This window comes from Oncorhynchus masou, chromosome 29, assembly GCF_036934945.1.
Source record: "Oncorhynchus masou masou isolate Uvic2021 chromosome 29, UVic_Omas_1.1, whole genome shotgun sequence".
NCBI classification, from domain to species: domain Eukaryota; kingdom Metazoa; phylum Chordata; class Actinopteri; order Salmoniformes; family Salmonidae; genus Oncorhynchus; species Oncorhynchus masou.
This window is the reverse complement of record NC_088240.1, coordinates 91089843-91107696: the sequence shown is the minus strand read 5'-3', so window position 1 is coordinate 91107696 and position 17854 is coordinate 91089843. Positions and strand designations below refer to the sequence as shown.

Genomic DNA, 17854 nt, shown 5'->3' with positions numbered 1-17854 from the left:
AGAGGAGAGGTGGGGATATCAGGAGGAGGAAGAGAGGAGAGGAGGGGATATCAGGAGGAGGGAGAGAGGAGAGGTGGGGATATCAGGAGGAGGGAGAGAGGAGAGGTGGGGATATCAGGAGGAGGTGGAGAGGAGAGGAGGGGATATCAGGAGGAGGGAGGGGAGAGAGGTGGGGATATCAGGAGGAGGGAGAGAGGAGAGGTGGGGATATCAGGAGGAGGTGGAGAGAGGAGAGGAGGGGATATCAGGAGGAGGGAGAGAGGAGAGGAGGGGATATCAGGAGGAGGGAGAGAGGAAAGGAGGGGATATCAGGAGGAGGGAGGGGAGAGAGGTGGGGATATCAGGAGGAGGTAGAGAGGAAAGGTGGGGATATCAGGAGGAGGGAGAGAGGAGAGGTGGGGATATCAGGAGGAGGGAGGGAGGAGAGGTGGGGATATCAGGAGGAGGTGGAGAGGAGAGGTGGGGATATCAGGAGGGAGGGAGAGAGGAAAGGTGGGGATATCAGGAGGAGGGAGGGGAGAGAGGAGAGGTGGGGATATCAAGAGGAGGAAGAGAGGAAAGGTGGGGATATCAGGAGGAGGGAGAGAGGAGAGGTGGGGATGTCAGGAGGAGGTAGAGAGGAAAGGTGGGGATATCAGGAGGAGGGAGAGAGGAAAGGAGGGGATATCAGGAGGAGGGAGGGGAGAGAGGAGAGGTGGGGATATCAGGAGGAGGGAGAGGAGAGGAGAGGAGGGGATATCAGGAGGAGGGAGAGAGGAAAGGAGGGGATATCAGGAGGAGGGAGGGGAGAGAGGAGAGGTGGGGATATCAGGAGGAGGGAGAGAGGATATCAGGAGGAGGGAGAGAGGAGAGGTGGGGATATCAGGAGGAGGGAGAGAGGAGAGGTGGGGATATCAGGAGGAGGTAGAGAGGAGAGGTGGGGATATCAGGAGGAGGGAGAGAGGAGAGGAGGGGATATCAGGAGGGGGAGAGAGGAGAGGTGGGGATATCAGGAGGAGGGAGAGAGGAGAGGAGGGGATATCAGGAGGAGGGAGAGAGGAGAGGTGGGGATATCAGGAGGAGGGAGAGAGGAAAGGTGGGGATATCAGGAGGAGGGAGAGAGGAAAGGAGGGGATATCAGGAGGAGGGAGAGAGGAAAGGAGGGGATATCAGGAGGGAGGGAGAGAGGAGAGGTGGGGATATCAGGAGGAGGTAGAGAGGAGAGGTGGGGATATCAGGAGGAGGGAGAGAGGAGAGGTGGGGATATCAGGAGGAGGAGGAGAGGAGGAGGGGAGAGGTGGGGATATCAGGAGGAGGGAGGGAGGGTGGGGATATCAGGAGGAGGGAGAGAGGAGAGGTGGGGATATCAGGAGGAGGGAGAGAGGAGAGGTGGGGATATCAGGAGGAGGGAGAGAGGAGAGGTGGGGATATCAGGAGGAGGGAGAGAGGAGAGGAGGGGATATCAGGAGGAGGGAGAGAGGAAAGGAGGGGATATCAGGAGGAGGGAGGGAGAGAGGTGGGGATATCAGGAGGAGGGAGGGAGGAGAGGTGGGGATATCAGGAGGAGGGAGAGAGGAGGGGATATCAGGAGGAGGGAGAGAGGATATCAGGAGGAGGGAGAGAGGAGGGGATATCAGGAGGAGGGAGAGAGGATATCAGGAGGAGGGAGAGAGGAGAGGTGGGGATATCAGGAGGAGGGAGAGAGGAGAGGAGGGGATATCAGGAGGAGGGAGAGAGGAAAGGTGGGGATATCAGGAGGAGGGAGAGAGGAGAGGTGGGGATATCAGGAGGAGGGAGAGAGGAGAGGTGGGGATATCAGGAGGAGGGAGAGAGGAGAGGAGGGGATATCAGGAGGAGGGAGGGGAGAGAGGAGAGGTGGGGATATCAGGAGGAGGGAGAGAGGAAAGGTGGGGATATCAGGAGGAGGGAGAGAGGAGAGGTGGGGATATCAGGAGGAGGGAGAGAGGAGAGGTGGGGATATCAGGAGGAGGGAGAGAGGAGAGGAGGGGATATCAGGAGGAGGGAGAGAGGAGAGGTGGGGATATCAGGAGGAGGGAGAGAGGAGAGGTGGGGATATCAGGAGGAGGGAGAGAGGAGAGGTGGGGATATCAGGAGGAGTAGAGAGGAGAGGAGGGGATATCAGGAGGAGGGAGGGGAGAGAGGAGAGGTGGGGATATCAGGAGGAGGGAGAGAGGAAAGGTGGGGATATCAGGAGGAGGGGGAGAGAGGAGAGGTGGGGATATCAGGAGGAGGGAGAGAGGAGAGGTGGGGATATCAGGAGGAGGGAGAGAGGAGAGGTGGGGATATCAGGAGGAGGGAGAGAGGAGAGGAGGGGATATCAGGAGGAGGGAGGGGAGAGAGGAGAGGTGGGGATATCAGGAGGAGGGAGAGAGGAAAGGTGGGGATATCAGGAGGAGGGAGAGGGGAGAGGTGGGGATATCAGGAGGAGGGAGAGAGGAGAGGTGGGGATATCAGGAGGAGGGAGAGAGGAGAGGAGGGGATATCAGGAGGAGGGAGAGAGGAGAGGAGGGGATATCAGGAGGAGGGAGAGAGGAGAGGTGGGGATATCAGGAGGAGGGAGAGAGGAGAGGTGGGGATATCAGGAGGAGGGAGAGAGGAGAGGAGGGGATATCAGGAGGAGGGAGGGAGGAGAGGTGGGGATATCAGGAGGAGGGAGGGGAGAGGTGGGGATATCAGGAGGAGGGAGGGGAGAGGTGGGGATATCAGGAGGAGGGAGAGAGGAGAGGTGGGGATATCAGGAGGAGGGAGGGGAGAGGTGGGGATATCAGGAGGAGGGAGAGAGGAGAGGTGGGGATATCAGGAGGAGGTAGAGAGGAAAGGAGGGGATATCAGGAGGAGGGAGGGGAGAGGTGGGGATATCAGGAGGAGGGAGAGAGGAGAGGAGGGGATATCAGGAGGAGGGAGGGAGAGAGGAAAGGAGGGGATATCAGGAGGAGGTAGAGAGGAGAGGAGGGGATATCAGGAGGAGGGAGAGAGGAGAGGAGGGGATATCAGGAGGAGGGAGAGAGGAGAGGTGGGGATATCAGGAGGAGGGAGAGAGGAGAGGAGGGGATATCAGGAGGAGGGAGAGGAGAGAGGAAAGGAGGGGATATCAGGAGGAGGGAGAGAGGAAAGGAGGGGATATCATGAGGAGGGAGGGAGAGAGGAAAGGAGGGGATATCAGGAGGAGGTAGAGAGGAGAGGAGGGGATATCAGGAGGAGGGAGAGAGGAGAGGAGGGGATATCAGGAGGAGGGAGAGAGGAGAGGTGGGGATATCAGGAGGAGGGAGAGAGGAGAGGTGGGGATATCAGGAGGAGGGAGAGAGGAGAGGAGGGGATATCAGGAGGAGGGAGGGGAGAGGTGGGGATATCAGGAGGAGGGAGAGAGGAGAGGAGGGGATATCAGGAGGAGGGAGAGAGGAGAGGTGGGGATATCAGGAGGAGGGAGAGAGGAGAGGAGGGGATATCAGGAGGAGGGAGAGAGGAGAGGTGGGGATATCAGGAGGAGGGAGGGGAGAGAGGAGAGGTGGGGATATCAGGAGGAGGGAGAGAGGAGAGGTGGGGATATCAGGAGGAGGGAGGGGAGAGGTGGGGATATCAGGAGGAGGGAGAGAGGAGAGGAGGGGATATCAGGAGGAGGGAGAGAGGAGAGGTGGGGATATCAGGAGGAGGGAGGGGAGAGAGGAGAGGTGGGGATATCAGGAGGAGGGAGAGAGGAGAGGAGGGGATATCAGGAGGAGGGAGGGGAGAGAGGAAAGGTGGGGATATCAGGAGGAGGGAGAGAGGAAAGGTGGGGATATCAGGAGGAGGGAGAGAGGAAAGGTGGGGATATCAGGAGGAGGGAGGGGAGAGAGGAAAGGTGGGGATATCAGGAGGAGGGAGAGAGGAGAGGTGGGGATATCAGGAGGAGGGAGGGGGAGGGAGGTGGGGATATCAGGAGGAGGGAGAGGAGAGGTGGGGATATCAGGAGGAGGGAGAGAGGAGAGGAGGGGATATCAGGAGGAGGTAGAGAGGAAAGGTGGGGATATCAGGAGGAGGGAGAGAGGAGAGGTGGGGATATCAGGAGGAGGGAGAGAGGAGAGGTGGGGATATCAGGAGGAGGGAGCTAGGAGAGGTGGGGATATCAGGAGGAGGAGAGGAAAGGTGGGGATATCAGGAGGAGGGAGAGAGGAGAGGTGGGGATATCAGGAGGAGGGAGAGAGGAGAGGTGGGGATATCAGGAGGAGGGAGAGAGGAGAGGTGGGGATATCAGGAGGAGGGAGGGAGGAGAGGTGGGGATATCAGGAGGAGGGAGGGGAGAGAGGAGAGGTGGGGGTGGGGATATCAGGAGGAGGGAGAGAGGAGAGGAGGGGATATCAGGAGGAGGGAGGGGAGAGAGGAAAGGTGGGGATATCAGGAGGAGGGAGAGAGGAGAGGTGGGGATATCAGGAGGAGGGAGGGGAGAGAGGAGAGGTGGGGATATCAGGAGGAGGGAGAGAGGAGAGGAGGGGATATCAGGAGGAGGGAGGGGAGAGAGGAAAGGTGGGGATATCAGGAGGAGGGAGAGAGGAAAGGTGGGGATATCAGGAGGAGGGAGAGAGGAGAGGTGGGGATATCAGGAGGAGGGAGAGAGGAGAGGTGGGGATATCAGGAGGAGGGAGAGAGGAGAGGAGGGGATATCAGGAGGAGGGAGAGAGGAGAGGAGGGGATATCAGGAGGAGGGAGAGAGGAGAGGTGGGGATATCAGGAGGAGGGAGAGAGGAGAGGTGGGGATATCAGGAGGAGGGAGGGGAGAGGTGGGGATATCAGGAGGAGGGAGAGAGGAGAGGAGGGGATATCAGGAGGAGGGAGAGAGGAAAGGTGGGGATATCAGGAGGGAGAGAGGAAAGGAGGGGATATCAGGAGGAGGGAGGGAGAGAGGAAAGGAGGGGATATCAGGAGGAGGGAGGGAGAGAGGAAAGGAGGGGATATCAGGAGGAGGGAGAGAGGAAAGGAGGGGATATCAGGAGGAGGGAGGGAGAGAGGAAAGGAGGGGATATCAGGAGGAGGGAGAGAGGAAAGGAGGGGATATCAGGAGGAGGGAGGGAGAGAGGAAAGGAGGGGATATCAGGAGGAGGTAGAGAGGAGAGGAGGGGATATCAGGAGGAGGGAGAGAGGAGAGGTGGGGATATCAGGAGGAGGGAGGGAGAGAGGAAAGGAGGGGATATCAGGAGGAGGTAGAGAGGAGAGGAGGGGATATCAGGAGGAGGGAGAGAGGAGAGGTGGGGATATCAGGAGGAGGGAGAGAGGAAAGGAGGGGATATCAGGAGGAGGGAGAGAGGAGAGGTGGGGATACCAGGAGGAGGGAGGGAGGAGAGGTGGGGATATCAGGAGGAGGGAGATAGGAGAGGTGGGGATATCAGGAGGAGGTGGAGAGGAAAGGTGGGGATATCAGGAGGAGGGAGAGAGGAGAGGTGGGGATATCAGGAGGAGGTGGAGAGGAGAGGTGGGGATATCAGGAGGAGGGAGAGAGGAGAGGTGGGGATATCAGGAGGAGGTGGAGAGAGGAGAGGTGGGGATATCAGGAGGAGGTGGAGAGGAGAGGTGGGGATATCAGGAGGAGGTGGAGAGGAGAGGTGGGGATATCAGGAGGAGGTGGAGAGAGGAGAGGTGGGGATATCAGGAGGGAGGGAGAGAGGAGAGGTGGGGATATCAGGAGGAGGTGGAGAGGAGAGGTGGGGATATCAGGAGGAGGGAGAGAGGAGAGGTGGGAATATCAGGAGGAGGTGGAGAGAGGAGAGGAGGGGATATCAGGAGGAGGGAGAGAGGAGAGGTGGGGATATCAGGAGGAGGTGGAGAGGAGAGGTGGGGATATCAGGAGGAGGTGGAGAGGAGAGGTGGGGATACCAGGAGCATGCATTTACTTTTTTCTAAATGTATTTTTCATTTATTTTATTTTTTCACCCCCTGTCCCCGCAAAGGCTTTTTGGCTGTTGGTAGGCTGTCATTGTAAATAAAGATGTGTTCTTAACTGACTTGCCTAATTAAATAAAGGTTAAATAAAAATAAATGTCGAGGAAAAAAGGGTGTGAACTGATAGCACGACATGTTTGAATCATTTATGAACGACATATATAATTACGAGACAATACGGTGAACCGAAAAATGAGTCCATACCACAATTCTCTTTGGTAAAACCACATAGAATCAATCATTCTGAATGATGGGAGTGTTCGCTTGCCCTCGTGTGTCGGTTCCAGCGACGTGCCGCTGGCCAGGTTCCTTCTTCACTGGTTCATGTTTCCGGGGGGAGAGGTTTCAACGTAACACCACAACATCTAGCTATCAGGCAGCACAGGTTTGTGAATGTTTTTAAGATGTCGCTTCTTATGTTATATCACCTAATTGTCAGGTTGTTAGGGACGTTTTTTCCACAGTACTTTTGGGGATGTTAACGTCTACGCTTTTAGAAATCCACATTTTTATAAAGAGGATATAACTGTGAAGGACATGGTTTGTCGGCTAGCTCTTGCCCATCGCTCGAAGGCAACAACAATATGGTGCCTCTGCATGGGTCAGATGCGCATGCGTAGATCTCTTAGTTGGGACCGGACGCATGCCCTTGGACCTGAGCTCGTGTCGATCTGCCTCAGTTAGCACAGACCGAGGACTATTATGGGCTGGTAACTGCACACATACGGCCTAGTAACCAACTCTGGCCAACTGTTTTACAGTTCAATAACAGTGCTGATTTCTCTCTGTTTCCCTCTCCTTTTTGTTTCTCTCTCTCTCCTCCTCTTCCTCAGTCCCTCTCCTGTGTGTTTCTATCCCTCCATCCTTCACCTCCTACCTTTCCCTGGTAGCAGCATGGTTCTGTCTGCAGCCAGGAAGCACCTCCTCGGGGGCATTCAGCTTGGTGGCTGGGGGCAGCACCTCCTCAGGGGGAGTCGGCCTGGTGCCTGGGGGCAGCACCTCCTCAGGGGGAGTCGGCCTGGTGCTTGGGGGCAGTACCTCCTCAGGGGGATTGGATCAGTTTACACCGATGCCAAGGGGTTCCAGGAGAAGGAGATCAGAGAGAAACTCCAAGCTTTCCCTGGGGGATCTATAGACCTTGTCAAGCAGGAGTCGGGCATCGCGGTACTGACCGTCAACAACCTTGCTCGCATGAACGCTTTCTCTGGTATGGAAGCACTGCCTAATGTTATATTTTATTAATTGATCCGAGTGTTGCTCTTTGCTAACCTGCAATTCAGACTAAATATCACTCCGATTCTCTTTGGTTTTCTCTTCACCAAACGGAGCAAAATATATTTCAGTTTATATTTCCGACTCTTTGTTTCTCCTGAGAATGACAGTGGAACTGTGATCAATGAACTGGGTTGTGTTGAGTAGGGCACACTGTAGCAAAACGTTTCGCAACAGATGACCAAAACAAAAAGTGTTTATTTGGATCCATTAGTTTTTGCAGAAGCAGCAGCTGCTCATCCTGGGAGGTCCACAAAAAGAACACAAAACATGACAACAGAACACTGATGCACTGAAGGACAAGGACTTACAATTACAAACCATTTAACAATACAACAAAACAATGTGTGTTTGTTTGTGTCCCCTCATAGTCTCCGTCGTTCCATGAGATGATGTTTCATCCGTAAAAAAGAAAGAAAAAAAAGGTCATATTGAACATATTGTACCTCTCTGTTTCACTCAGGTTCAAAACGTTTTATCCCTACTGAACACTACCCTGTTTTCTCCAGGTTCCATGATGGTGGAGCTGGAGGAGAGGGTGTCCCAGCTAGAGGAGTGGACGGAGGGCAAAGGTCTCATCATCCAGGGGGCTGCTGGGACATTCTGCTCTGGGTCAGATCTCAACGCAGTTAGGGCTATATCCAACCCTCAGGTCAGTCCTCAATGTTGTCAGGGCTATATCCAACCCTCAGGTCAGTCCTCAATGTTGTCAGAGATATATCCAACCCTCAGGTCAGTCCTCAATGTTGTCAGAGATATATCCAACCCTCAGGTCAGTCCTCAATGTTGTCAGGGCTATATCCAACCCTCAGGTCAGTCCTCAATGTTGTCATTGATATATCCAACCCTCAGGTCAGTCCTCAATGTTGTCAGGGCTATATCCAACCCTCAGGTCAGTCCTCAATGTTGTCAGGGCTATATCCAACCCTCAGGTCAGTCCTCAATGTTGTCAGAGATATATCCAACCCTCAGGTCAGTCCTCAATGTTGTCAGGGCTATATCCAACCCTCAGGTCAGTCCTCAATGTTGTCAGAGATATATCCAACCCTCAGGTCAGTCCTCAATGTTGTCAGGGCTATATCCAACCCTCAGGTCAGTCCTCAATGTTGTCAGAGATATATCCAACACTCAGGTCAGTCCTCAATGTTGTCAGAGATATATCCAACCCTCAGGTCAGTCCTCAATGTTGTCAGGGCTATATCCAACCCTCAGGTCAGTCCTCAATGTTGTCAGGGCTATATCCAACCCTCAGGTCAGTCCTCAATGTTGTCAGAGATATATCCAACCCTCAGGTCAGTTAGGGCTATATCCAACCCTCAGGTCAGTCCTCAACGCAGTCAGGGCTATATCCAACCCTCAGGTCAGTCCTCAATGTTGTCAGAGATATATCCAACCCTCAGGTCAGTCCTCAACGCAGTCAGGGCTATATCCAACCCTCAGGTCAGTCCTCAATGTTGTCAGAGATATATCCAACCCTCAGGTCAGTCCTCAACGCAGTCAGGGCTATATCCAACCCTCAGGTCAGTCCTCAATGTTGTCAGGGCTATATCCAACCCTCAGGTCAGTCCTCAATGTTGTCAGAGATATATCCAACCCTCAGGTCAGTCCTCAATGTTGTCAGGGCTATATCCAACCCTCAGGTCAGTCCTCAATGTTGTCAGAGATATATCCAACCCTCAGGTCAGTCAGGGCTATATCCAACCCTCAGGTCAGTCCTTAATGTTGTCAGGGCTATATCCAACCCTCAGGTCAGTCCTCAATGTTGTCAGGGCTATATCCAACCCTCAGGTCAGTCCTCAATGTTGTCAGAGATATATCCAACCCTCAGGTCAGTCCTCAATGTTGTCAGGGCTATATCCAACCCTCAGGTCAGTCAGGGCTATATCCAACCCTCAGGTCAGTCCTCAATGTTGTCAGGGCTATATCCAACCCTCAGGTCAGTCCTCAATGTTGTCAGAGATATATCCAACCCTCAGGTCAGTCCTCAATGTTGTCAGAGATATATCCAACCCTCAGGTCAGTCAGGGCTATATCCAACCCTCAGGTCAGTCCTCAATGTTGTCAGGGATATATCCAACCCTCAGGTCAGTCAGGGCTATATCCAACCCTCAGGTCAGTCTCTCTGAGGTTCTCTCTCTGAAAGACCAGTAGAAAGCTCAGTGGACAGTTTTTATTCAGTCACATTGTATTGGGGCACTCCCACTTCCACCCAATCTGCCTTCCTAAACCACATTGTATTGGGGCACTCCCACTTCCATCCAATCTGCCTTCCTAAACCACATTGTATTGGGGCACTCCTACTACCATCCAATCTGCCTTCCTAAACCACATTGTATTGGGGCACTCCAACTTCCATCCAATCTGCCTTCCTAAACCACATTGTATTGGGGCACTCCTACTACCATCCAATCTGCCTTCCTAAACCACATTGTATTGGGGCACTTCTACTACCATCCAATCTGCCTTCCTAAACCACATTGTATTGGGGCACTCCTACTACCATCCAATCTGCCTTCCTAAACCACATTGTATTGGGGCACTCCTACTACCATCATCTGCCTTCCTAAACCACATTGTATTGGGGCACTCCTACTACCATCCAATCTGCCTTCCTAAACCACATTGTATTGGGGCACTCCAACTTCCATCCAATCTGCCTTCCTAAACCACATTGTATTGGGGCACTCCTACTACCATCCAATCTGCCTTCCTAAACCACATTGTATTGGGGCACTCCTACTACCATCCAATCTGCCTTCCTAAACCACATTGTATTGGGGCACTCCTACTACCATCCAATCTGACTACCTAAACCACATTGTATTGGGGCACTCCTACTTCCATCCAATCTGCCTTCCTAAACCACATTGTATTGGGGCACTCCTACTTCCATCCAATCTGCCTTCCTAAACCACATTGTATTGGGGCACTCCTACTTCCATCCAATCTGCCTTCCTAAACCACATTGTATTGGGGCACTCCTACTACCATCCAATCTGCCTTCCTAAACCACATTGTATTGGGGCACTCCTACTTCCATCCAATCTGCCTTCCTAAACCACATTGTATTGGGGCACTCCTACTTCCATCCAATCTGACTTCCTAAACCACATTGTATTGGGGCACTCCTACTTCCATCCAATCTGCCTTCCTAAACCACATTGTATTGGGGCACTCCTACAACCATCCAATCTGCCTTCCTAAACCACGTGTCAAACTCATTCCACGGAGGGCCGAGTGTCTGAGTGCTTCTTTCCTTCCTTGGTTGATGAATTAAGGTCACTAATTAGTCAGGAAGTCCCCTCACCTGGCTGTCTAGGTCTTAATTGAAAGAACCCCCCCCCCCCCCAAAAAAAAAAATCAGCAGACACTACCAGGCCCTCCATGGACTGAGTTGGACCTCGTGGTCTATTAACGATGCGTCTTGTCTTTCAGGATGGGATAAAGATGTGTACGTTCATGCAGAATGCCCTGACCAGACTACTGAGGTAGTTACACTGCCCTCTGTGGTAGAAAGTTCTAGATCGGCGTGTCACACCGGATGCTCTGTGCCACACTAACCCACGTGTTCTCTGTTGAAGGCTACCCCTGTTGTCTGTAGCTCTGGTGGAAGGGAACGCACTGGGGGGAGGAGCTGAACTCACTACTGCCTGTGACTTTAGGTACAGTAACGTGACTCATTGTCCATAGATATCACCATTGTGCTTATTAACTTTAGGCCCAAATCCAGATAGTGGAGAAAAGTAGAGTTCACAATAAAAAGTCCTTTTCAAGAAATATCAAAAAAACTAATCCACCAAGTTTCCAATCTCTAAAAAACCAACGTTCCCGGTCTCTCCCTGCTAGGTTGATGGCGCCGGGCAGTGTGATCCAGTTTGTCCATAAACACATGGGTCTGGTCCCTGGTTGGGGCGGTGCAGCTCGATTGGTACGCATCGTAGGCGGCCAGAACGCCCTGAAGATGCTGGGTGGCGCTTTGAAAATAGACCCAGAGATGGGGCTTCAGATTGGGCTTGCGGACGGGGTCCTGGAAGGTTCCCTGGCTGGGTCTGGAGCCAATGCCCTCCTGGAGGCAGAGCAGTGGTTGGGATGCTACACCGCGGGTCCAGCCCCGGTCATCAGAGCCATAAAGAGCGTGGTGGTGTCTGGGAGAGAGCTCCCCCTGGAGGTGGCCCTGAGGACTGAGAGGGACGTGTTCGGGACAGTGTGGGGAGGACCGGCTAACCTACAGGCTCTGGCCACTAAGGCCAAACACAAGTGAATTAACTCGTCTTGCGATTACATTGCAGTCTCGTCCTAATGTTCTGGAGAAACCTAGAACGTCTGGAGTGGAAGCCGTGAACCAACCCACACCGAGACTGAACTGGAACATTAGGATGGGCTGGAGAGGGTCTGAACTCAACCAGAACACACTGAACTAGTGTATTCATTCTGACATTTCTGTTGCTAAAAAAAAAGGGTCTCTTAAAAACAGAAGCAAACGAATCCTACTTGTATTTGTCCAATAGCAACTATAGTTTCAGTTGGGAAATGTTTTGAACCCATTCGGCAGAATGAATACATCCCTGGACTGTGCTCTGGGAGTTTGACAGTACCCAATGACAGATTTATATTGCTGTGTTGTGAGTGACCACTAACAATCAATTATTTCAGTGAAGGAATTGTTGTCGACTGTTGGGATATGTGCCCGTCCTTTTAAAATGGGACAATGACATGTGCCCCTGTCCTTTTAAAATGGGACAATGACATGTGCCCCTGTCCTTTTAAAATGGGACAATGACATGTGCCCCTGTCCTTTTAAAATGGGACAATGACATGTGCCCCTGTCCTTTTAAAATGGGACAATGACATGTGCCCCTGTCCTTTTAAAATGGGACAATGACATGTGCCCCTGTCCTTTTAAAATGGGACAATGACATGTGCCCCTGTCCTTTTAAAATGGGACAATGACATGTGCCCCTGTCCTTTTAAAATGGGACAATGACATGTGCCCCTGTCCTTTTAAAATGGGACAATGACATGTGCCCATCCTAAAAGTGGTGATGTGATATGTATCAGTGGAGAGTCCGATACACTCGTTGTGACATGTGAAGATGCTATTTTGACCTTTGTGGGTCTACTACAGTCCATTAACACCAGGGGTGACTGAGCACCAGGGGGTGACCGAGCACCAGGGGGTGACCGAGCACCAGGGGGTGACCGAGCACCAGGGGGTGACCGAGCACCGGGGGGTGACCCAGCGCCGGGGGGTGACCGAGCACCAGGGGGCGACCCAACACCAGGGGGCGACCCAACACCAGGGGGCGACCCAACACCAGGGGGCGACCCTCTTCATTACAATGCAAACTTGATGTAGAGAAAAAAAAAAACATGAGTGCCCACATTTCTTAGTCTCTTCCACAATGTCTTCCATTGTACTACAATTACATGTCAAAGACTAAACATATGACAAAAACAACCGAGTCATCTTGAAGTCGATTTATTTAACCAAAATACATCTACAGAGAAACAGAAGAGAAGCAACTAGACTACTTCTCCCCCTGTGGCTGATCAGGCATGCTCCTGATGATGTCTGAGTCCCCTGTGGATGACACACACACACACACACACACACGACAACGTCAGATTTGTCCCGTTTTCATGGAAGATTTAAAAAAATAAAATAAAAGATAAAACACTCACCAGGGTCAATGATGGCCAGGGTACAGACTCTAAAGTACTTTCCACAGGCTGTGCCAAGCTCTATGTTGTTCCCACTGTAGTGGTGGACCCCAGTCTTAGCCAGCATCGCATAATACTCGATCTCTGACTTCCTACCGGGAGAAGAGTTCACATGTAGGGTGGGTTCGCTTTGGTTCAATATCAGTGCTGGGCCCAGTCACTTTTAGGGTGGGTTCACTTTAGTTCAATATCAGTGCTGGGCCCAGTCACTTTTAGGGTGGGTTCACTTTAGTTCAATATCAGTGCTGAGCCCAGTCACTTTTAGGGTGGGTTCACTTTAGTTCAATATCAGTGCTGAGCCCAGTCACTTTTAGGGTGGGTTCACTGTAGTTCAATATCAGTGCTGAGCCCAGTCACTTTTAGGGTGAGTTCACTTTAGTTCAATATCAGTGCTGAGCCCAGTCACTTTTAGGGTGGGTTCACTTTAGTTCAATATCAGTGCTGAGCCCAGTCACTTTTAGGGTGGGTTCACTTTAGTTCAATATCAGTGCTGAGCCCAGTCACTTTTAGGGTGGGTTCACTTTAGTTCAATATCAGTGCTGAGCCCAGTCACTTTTAGGGTGGGTTCACTTTAGTTCAATATCAGTGTTGAACAGTACTGCGTAATCTTCCCTGAGGGAAAGAGGTTTCTGCACCAGCCAAGTAGTAGCACACCTGATTTAACATAATCAGTCAATTTAAATAAATTCATCAGGCCCTAATCTATAGATTTCACACAACTGTGAATACAGAGGTACAAATCTGTTGGTCACAGACACCTTATCAAAAAAAAGGTAAGGGCGTGGATCAGAAAACCAGTCGGTATCTGATGTGACAAACCATTTCCCTCATGCAGTGTGACATATCTCCTTCACATCAGAGTTAATCAGGCTGTTGATTGTGGCCTGTGGAATTTTGTCCCCACTCTTAATTCAAATGGCTGTGTTGAAGTTGCTGGATATTGGCGGGAACTGGAACAGAGTCGTACACGTCCACCCAGAGTGGAGGAGCGAACGCAGGCCATGGAAGAACGGACATTTCCCAGCCATCTGGGAATTGTGTACAGATTTCTTGCGACATGGGGCCGCCCTTCATCGTCGTGCTGAAACAATGGGGCCCTCGGGATCTCATCATCGACATCCCTGTGTATTCAAAATCGCCATCGTGTTTGTTGTCCGTAGCCAGACTATAACCCCACCTCCACCACGAGGGCACTCTGTTCACACCGTCGACGTCGGCAATGCGCTCGACCACACAACGACGCCAAATGCACCGGGAACAGTTGGAACCGGGGATTCATCTGTTCAGAGCGCACTTCTTCAGCGTGCCATTGGCCATCGAAGGCGACCATTTGCCCACTGAAGTCGGGTTACGACGCCAAACTGCATTCAGGTGAAGACCCTGGTGAGGTGAGGACGACGACGAGCACGGACACTTAGACGAGCTTCCCTGAGACGGTTTCTGACAGTTTCTGACGGTTTCTGACGGTTTCTGACGGTTTCTGACGGTTTCTGACGGTTTCTGACGGTTTCTGACAGTTTCTTAATTTGTGTAAAACCCACAGTTTAATCAGCTGTCCGGGTGGCTGGTCTCAGACGACCCCCGCAGGTGATGGAGCCGGATGTGGACGGCCAGGTTACAGTCTGCGGCTGGACGTACTTCTCTGGCAACAGCTCTGGTAGACATTCCTGCAGTAAACGTGCCAATTTGCATGTTCCATCAAAACATCTGTGGCATTGTGCTGTGTGACAAAACTGAAGGTTTTTAGAGTGTCCTTTTATTGTCGTCCCCCAGCACAAAGTTTACCTTTATAATTGTATTTAATCTTTATTTAACTCGGCAAGTCAGTTAAGAACAAATTCTTATTTTCAATGACGGTCTAGGAACAGTGGGTTAACTGCCTGTTCAGGGTCAGAACGACAGATTTGTACCTTGTCAGCTCGGGGGTTTGAACTTACAACCTTCCGGTTACCTGTCCAACGCTCTAACCACTAGGCTACCCTGCCGCCTCTACGCTCTAACCACTCGGCTACCCTGCCGCCTCTACGCTCTAACCACTCGGCTACCCTGCCGCCTCTACGCTCTAACCACTCGGCTACCCTGCCGCCTCTACGCTCTAACCACTCGGCTACCCTGCCGCCTCTACGCTCTAACCACTAGGCTACCCTGCCGCCTCCACGCTCTAACCACTAGGCTACCCTGACGCCTCCACGCTCTAACCACTAGGCTACCCTGCCGCCTCTACGCTCTAACCACTAGGCTACCCTGCCGCCTCTACGCTCTAACCACTAGGCTACCCTGACGCCTCCACGCTCTAACCACTAGGCTACCCTGCCGCCTCCACGCTCTAACCACTAGGCTACCCTGCCGCCTCTACGCTCTAACCACTAGGCTACCCTGCCGCCTCCACGCTCTAACCACTAGGCTACCCTGCCGCCTCTACGCTCTAACCACTAGGCTACCCTGCCGCCTCTACGCTCTAACCACTAGGCTACCCTGCCGCCTCTACGCTCTAACCACTAGGCTACCCTGCCGCCTCTACGCTCTAACCACTAGGCTACCTAGCCCCTCTAACCACTAGGCTACCCTGCCACCTCTACGCTCTAACCACTAGGCTACCCTGCCGCCTCTACGCTCTAACCACTAGGCTATGGATCAGTGTAGTTACCTGAGGGCAGGTGTGTTGTTGGCCAGGATGACCAGCTTGGCTTTGCCCTGGCGGATCATCCTCTGAGTCTGTTTGTAGCCCAGGACGTATTTACCGCTCTTCATCACCAGCTGAAGCCGAGAGTTGATGGACTCCAGGGACTTTTTCTGGGGAGAGAAACTGATTAGAGACCAAACTGTCGGGAAGTTGGCCTCCTGACAGTCAGGGCTGCTTTTAGCCCACGACTGCATAAATAGGCTCCCGAGTGGCGCAGCGGTCTGAGACACTGCATCTCAGTGGTAGAGGCGTTACTACAGACCCTGGTTCAGCGGTCTGAGACACTGCATCTCAGTGGTAGAGGGGTCACTACAGACCCTGGTTCAGCGGTCTGAGACACTGCATCTCAGTGGTAGAGGAGTCACTACAGACCCTGGTTCAGCGGTCTGAGACACTGCATCTCAGTGGTAGAGGCGTCACTACAGACCCTGGTTCAGCGGTCTAAAGGCACTGCATTTCAGTGGTAGAGGCGTCACTACAGACCCTGGTTCAGTGGTCTAAGGCACTGCATCTCAGTGGTAGAGGGGTTACTACAGACCCTGGTTCAGCGGTCTGAGACACTGCATCTCAGTGGTAGAGGCGTCACTACAGACCCTGGTTCAGCGGTCTGAGACACTGCATCTCAGTGGTAGAGGCGTCACTACAGACCCTGGTTCAGCGGTCTGAGACACTGCATTTCAGTGGTAGAGGCGTCACTACAGACCCTGGTTCAGCGGTCTAAAGGCACTGCATTTCAGTGGTAGAGGCGTCACTACAGACCCTGGTTCAGTGGTCTAAGGCACTGCATCTCAGTGGTAGAGGCGTCACTACAGACCCTGGTTCAGCGGTCTAAAGGCACTGCATTTCAGTGGTAGAGGCGTCACTACAGACCCTGGTTCAGTGGTCTTAAGACACTGCATCTCACTATCACTACAGTCCCTGGTTCGATTCCAGGCTGTATCACAACCTGCTGTGATTGGGAGTCCCATAGGGCGACACACAATTGTCCCAACTTCGTCCAGGTTAGGCCATCATTGTAAATAAGAATTTGTTCTTAATTTACTTAGTTAAATAAAAAAGGTGAACTTTTTTTTTTAATAATGACATTACACAAGGCAGTCCATGTGTAACAGTATAGCTTCCGTCCCTCTCCTAGCCCCAACCTCTGCACACACCAACTACAGTCAACTACGAAGCATCGTTACCCATCGCGCCACAAAAGCCGCGGCCCTTGTAGCTCAAGGGGAACAACTACTTCAAGGTCTCAACGCGAGTGACGTCACTGATTGAAACGCCATTAGCGCGCACCACCGCTGACTAGCTAGCCATTTCACATCGGTTACACATGCATCATGGCATGTCAATATAGACCAGGCGGGGGCCCGTTTCACAAAAGCATCTTACGACTAACTTCATCGTTAAAACGAGAGTTATTTATCGACTGCCGCAGACCACTCGTAGAAAAAGCCAAGTGCGTCGTTGACTGCGTTTCACCCCCCCCCCCCCCTACTGCATCACTTGAAACACAGAATCCAGCTGTGGATCTGTCTCTGTGTGACCGCCGATAACTTCACAACGAAGTTGACTACAAATACACAGTTGCCAATGTATTTATAATTGTTACAAACAAGGTTAGAAAATATGCTTAAAATGAAAACCGATACGACGCCATTAAAGTGAATAGCCTGCATACGGTATATGCTACACAGGCCTACATATTTCCCTGATATCTAAGTCAATTTAATGTTCATTTCAATGGGGTTTCATTTTACTATTTGGTCAAATGTATTTGAACGGAGAACGCTTACCCGAGATGAACGCTGCCTTTATGACACATGCCGCAACGACGCACCTACCGAACGTTGTCGTGGTGTTTTGGGAAACGCATGTTACATCTACCGACCTAGGAAAGATGCATCGTAGACACTCGTAAGCCTAAAGTTCATTCGCTAACCCGAAAGCGGACCCTGCTTGGTCACTCAACACTGGGATAAATGAACGATTTGAAAATAACATTTACCCATCACCGATTAAGTTTAAGGATGTGCGCAAACATTTCTATAATAAATGAACGATTTTTACAATCTCAAACTCACAGTTTTCTTAGTGGCCACCATGTTTGCAGCTTAGATGTTACTAGCCAACCTAAACGAGGGTATAACATGCAAGAATGAGTGATTACAATCTTATGTTGACATCAACCGGAGAGTTTCGCTAAACGCACAGCAATCTACACTATCCGGTAGTTGAATGAAAGAAGGAGAATTTACCTCCCAGACTACAGTGCGT

At 51.9% G+C, this 17854-nt stretch overlaps 2 protein-coding genes across 5 annotated transcripts; one reads left to right on the top strand and one right to left on the bottom strand.

Moving 5' to 3' along the window:
• The first annotated feature begins 6254 nt into the window (after positions 1-6254).
• echdc1 (enoyl CoA hydratase domain containing 1) lies at positions 6255-12182 on the top strand. Of its 2 annotated transcripts, none has more exons than XM_064946854.1 (6): positions 6255-6295; positions 6744-7117; positions 7692-7834; positions 10618-10670; positions 10764-10844; positions 11029-12182. In XM_064946854.1, the coding sequence occupies exons 2-6, from the start codon at positions 6805-6807 to the stop codon at positions 11441-11443; spliced, it is 1005 nt and encodes a 334-aa protein (XP_064802926.1). In that variant the 5' UTR covers positions 6255-6295; positions 6744-6804; the 3' UTR covers positions 11444-12182. The 2 variants fall into 2 exon arrangements, with proteins under 2 accessions (XP_064802926.1, XP_064802925.1); XM_064946853.1 differs by lacking the exon at positions 6255-6295 and adding an exon at positions 6508-6620.
• A 463-nt stretch (positions 12183-12645) lies between these two features.
• Positions 12646-17840, bottom strand: LOC135520970 (large ribosomal subunit protein eL30-like). Of its 3 annotated transcripts, XM_064946856.1 has the most exons (5): positions 17662-17840; positions 17374-17468; positions 15551-15696; positions 12865-12995; positions 12646-12763 (listed from the first exon to the last, which is right to left on the bottom strand). In XM_064946856.1, exons 3-5 carry the CDS (start codon positions 15652-15654, stop codon positions 12711-12713), a joined length of 288 nt encoding a protein of 95 aa, XP_064802928.1. In that variant the 5' UTR covers positions 15655-15696; positions 17374-17468; positions 17662-17840; the 3' UTR covers positions 12646-12710. The 3 variants fall into 3 exon arrangements, with proteins under 3 accessions (XP_064802928.1, XP_064802927.1, XP_064802929.1); XM_064946855.1 differs by lacking the exon at positions 17374-17468 and having other exon boundaries at positions 17662-17838; XM_064946857.1 differs by lacking the exon at positions 17374-17468 and having other exon boundaries at positions 17748-17837.
• Positions 17841-17854: the final 14 nt, after the last annotated feature.